At 39.6% G+C, this 3,812-nt stretch overlaps 1 protein-coding gene across 1 annotated transcript; it reads right to left on the bottom strand.

The window, feature by feature from the left end:
- Positions 1–454: 454 nt before the first annotated feature.
- Positions 455–3,019, bottom strand: olig1 (oligodendrocyte transcription factor 1). Its single transcript, XM_084361859.1, has one exon. The coding sequence runs from the start codon at positions 2,653–2,655 to the stop codon at positions 1,879–1,881; it is 777 nt and encodes a 258-aa protein (XP_084217985.1). The 5' UTR covers positions 2,656–3,019; the 3' UTR covers positions 455–1,878.
- Positions 3,020–3,812: the final 793 nt, after the last annotated feature.

Here is a 3,812-nt window from a genome sequence, read left to right on the forward strand (position 1 = left end):
GTGAATATACGCGACACATTAAATTACACTATGGCTTCAGTCTTAGTCTGATTGCCAGCTTATGTGATTGGCCAAAACTGACTACCCTCATTATAATGAATGGGAAGACCTGTGTTTTCGCCACACTGCCAGATTTGGTATGAAACCAGCATAATGAAGGCAAAATGTGCCAGAAAGCACCACCGTATTTTGCCAAAAACTGACAGAAGTGGTATAGTGGATTGGTCTTTCAACCTGTGGAAGCATTGTTTGTAGAGTAAACCATGTCTTCTAAAAAACTGAGGTTGTATACAACTAATTTGCAACAGAAAGAAAATTTTAGAGGGAAAGTAATTCTACCAGGATTACAATTTTTATCAAAAAAATGAGGAAATGGAGAAAATTCAATCAGAAAGCAAATATTTATGTTACTCATCTTTCCCAATTTCATTACCCCCTTAAAATACAATGACATCACAATGGGGTCTAATCACCAAAGACAGATCACATTTCTCATCTTTATTATACACATGTCAATAAATACATGTTCACTCTTAATAAGTCTCTCCTGATTGACATGTTGTAAATTAAAATGTTTGGCAAGTCACAAAATGTTAATATTGAACGTATCAGTAAAATGTTTTCTGACATATTTTCTTCATATTCCATGTATGTTTGTTTTTTTCATTTTACCAAAACCAAAATTTTTCACCGTCCTTAACAAAAGACCTTTTGTTGCCTAAACCTAATCACATCCCAAACTCTGGTGTCAAAGTCCTGCACTTTGTATACTCATCATCCACATTAAGTACAGCACATACATGTAGTATTTCATTCAATTGAGAAAATGTTGCCTATGAACATAATCCAAGAAGACATTAGACAGATTCTCTGGGTAGTATACTGTACCATTTTGAAGTGACATAAGATATATGTAAAATGATGTAAATAATGATGTTGATGTTTTTTCTAAAGATTTACTAGTTTTTATTTTTCTGAGACATTTGTGGAGCTGTTTCCTATCAGTCAACAATTTATTTTAATTTTATCTTTCATTTGCTTTGCACATTGTATTGTGAAACAATGTTTGTCCAATACGATGCAAAAAATGAAGCACAGCTAAAAGTCTGCTTCTCTAAACTTTGGACTACCACAACTCCAAGAATTAGAATCACTCATCACACAAAAACTGAAATAGACATACAATAATTATATACACTCATTTAAGCATTCAAAAAAGGGCATATGTAGAACTGCTCAGTGTTACTTTGAGCCTGATATTAAATACTGCATATTCAATAAGACAAAACAAAAGTTAGGGGAAAAAACAGGAAATAAGCAAACAAAGAACTGTCATCAGTCTCTTCGAGTATATTGCTAAATTGTTATTAGTGAGTGGAAATACATGACACAACTATTTTGTAACACAACCCTGCCCACTTCAAATCAATGTGAAGAGCAGATACAAAACCACAAATGCAAATATCTCTTATGTGAGAGATGACCTGTCTAACCCTCACCCTCTATCCTTCTCATCCCTTCATATGGTTTTCTTCCTTTTCTCCATCTTTTCAAGTAATAACACAACAATCAAACGCACCACACATACAGTCATTACACCTCAAACTTTCTAAACGAATCATCAAAACAGTCAATTATTTCTCTGTCTGTGTCATAAGAGAAGTAAAATGCAAACTATCTCTGAAACAAAAAGGGGATTATTAGATTGACTTCACAAATAAACTGGCTTATCAAAATAATAACAGAATAGATCCATTAGGTTTAAAAAAAATATATCAAAGAATAATAGTGAGTAATTACATAAATACAGTAGTTATACGCATTAAAAAGGTTAAATAACAATTCATATAAAAAAATGTCATCTTCATGTTCAGGGTGTCACTTTGAAAATCTTGGAGCTGGAGTGGAGTGGCTAAATCTGGGAAGCCTGCAGACTCCACAGGGACACAGGGGCCCTTCTGAGGCTCCTGCTGAGCTCCACTGTACAGGGGCCAGTGAGGCCTCCATGGGCCCGGGAGACAACAGTGGACATTTAGCAGCAGAGGATGATGAAGTAGAGGAAGAAGAGGAGGAGGAGGTGGGTGCTGAGGTGAGGAGGGACTCCTGGGTGAGGAGGAGCTGACTGGGGCCAGAGATGAAGGGCCAGCCTCCAGTGAGCAGCAGCCTGGGGACTGGCCCTGTGTTTACCCCCATTCCCACACTCACCTCCCCCAGCAGCCGCCGCATCTCCTGCAGAGATGAGCCCAGGAGGAGGATGTAGTTCCTGGCCAGAACCAGGGTTGAGATCTTGGAGAGCCGACGGCCTGGAGGAGCGCCGGGCTGGTGGGACTGAGAGGAGGAGGCAGAAGATGGCGAGGAGGCATAAGGCACCATGACCTCCCTCAGGGCATCCATGGCGATGTTCAAGTCTTGCATTCGCTTCCTCTCCCTGCTATTGATCTTCCTCCTGAGCTCTTGCTGCTCCTCAGGGCTCAGCTCCCTCTGAGGTTTGGTCGATTTTTGGCCACTCTGGAGGCTGAGCATGGGCGCAGGGTTTAGGCAAGAGCTGAGGTTGAACCCTTGGGGGCAGTGGGGTAAATCCTGGACAGACCCAGGGCCACAGAGAGCTAGAGACCGCTCCTGGGCCCTCATCAATGGGTTTGACAGCACATTCATAGTCTCTCCAGAGATTTGTGCTGGTCTTCTTAGGTTCAGAGTAGTCTTCTTGTCTAAGCAAAATATAAAGTTTGAAAGACAAACCAAAAATAGTCAAGAAGCCAAAGCAAAAAATATTTCACCTCTGCTTATAAAAATCCCAAAACTGCAAAAATCAAACCTTCATTCCCTCCACCTGTTTACCCCCTTCTTCTTGCAGAATACAGCTGCCATCCAGCACAAAAACGAGTCACTAGACGTTTTTCTAGGCTTCAGAGATTTCTGGCTGCACAAGTGAGTGAGTGAGTGAGTGAGTGAGTGAATGAGTGAGTGAGAGCTTCCTAAGGTGGCAGCTCAGTTTTATCTCATTTCCACAGCTGCGTGAGGCGAGAATGACAGCTCACACAGTGGAAAAGTGAGCTAAATGCTCCCCTCACATACCCCCACCTCAGCTCAACTCCTCCCAGACACATGGTGCGCTATTTAGAAACACACATATGCATGTCTGACTTTGTGATATCTGACAGTTAAATGGGAAACAACTGGTCGAAGATGGCAACACCTGCAGAATCCCCAAAACTGGGAGAATTAAAAGCAAGATGTCAGAAAATGAAAGAATGTTATGAAAAAATCTCATCGAGATCAGGATCCCTGAAAAAAACACTTCACAAAAAAGACAATTCAACATAAAAGCATTGGACATGCAAACACAGTTTAAAAATAAAATGTTCATGTGCAGTTGAGAGTTACACACATACTGTTTTGAAATCTTTTGTTTTGGAAGGTTTGTTTTTATTTTGTATTATTCCTTATGTAAGGATCATCACCATTAAAACTGATTTTACCAGTCAAATTGAATATGAGCACAACTGAAGTTAAAAACTCCCATGAACTGACATTTACTGTGTTTGCGATATATTTTTTTCAGGCTTTCCTGGAACTTCTATATTTTGTAAGCTTTTTGCGATGGCTCAGACAACATAGCCTACAAAATTGATACCGAGGCTAAAATGCTACAATTACAATAAGAATTTGGAAGATCTGAAAAAATATGAGTCGGCTTTTCACTTGTCTTCCCACGTATGTACAGATTTCCTAATTAGGTGAGATTGAACATGTGGATTAACTAAAGTAAAAAGTCATGACCTGCATCATATGTGCCAGTTTTTGTTTTTGTT

This window comes from Pagrus pagrus, assembly GCF_965226575.1.
Source record: "Pagrus pagrus genome assembly, chromosome: 9".
Classification (NCBI taxonomy): Eukaryota; Metazoa; Chordata; class Actinopteri; order Spariformes; family Sparidae; genus Pagrus; species Pagrus pagrus.

What these genes read in the sequence shown, in the direction of transcription:
- olig1 (XM_084361859.1), bottom strand. Translation starts at nt 2,655, where the DNA reads ATGAATGTGCTGTCAAACCCATTGATGAGGGCCCAGGAGCGGTCTCTA.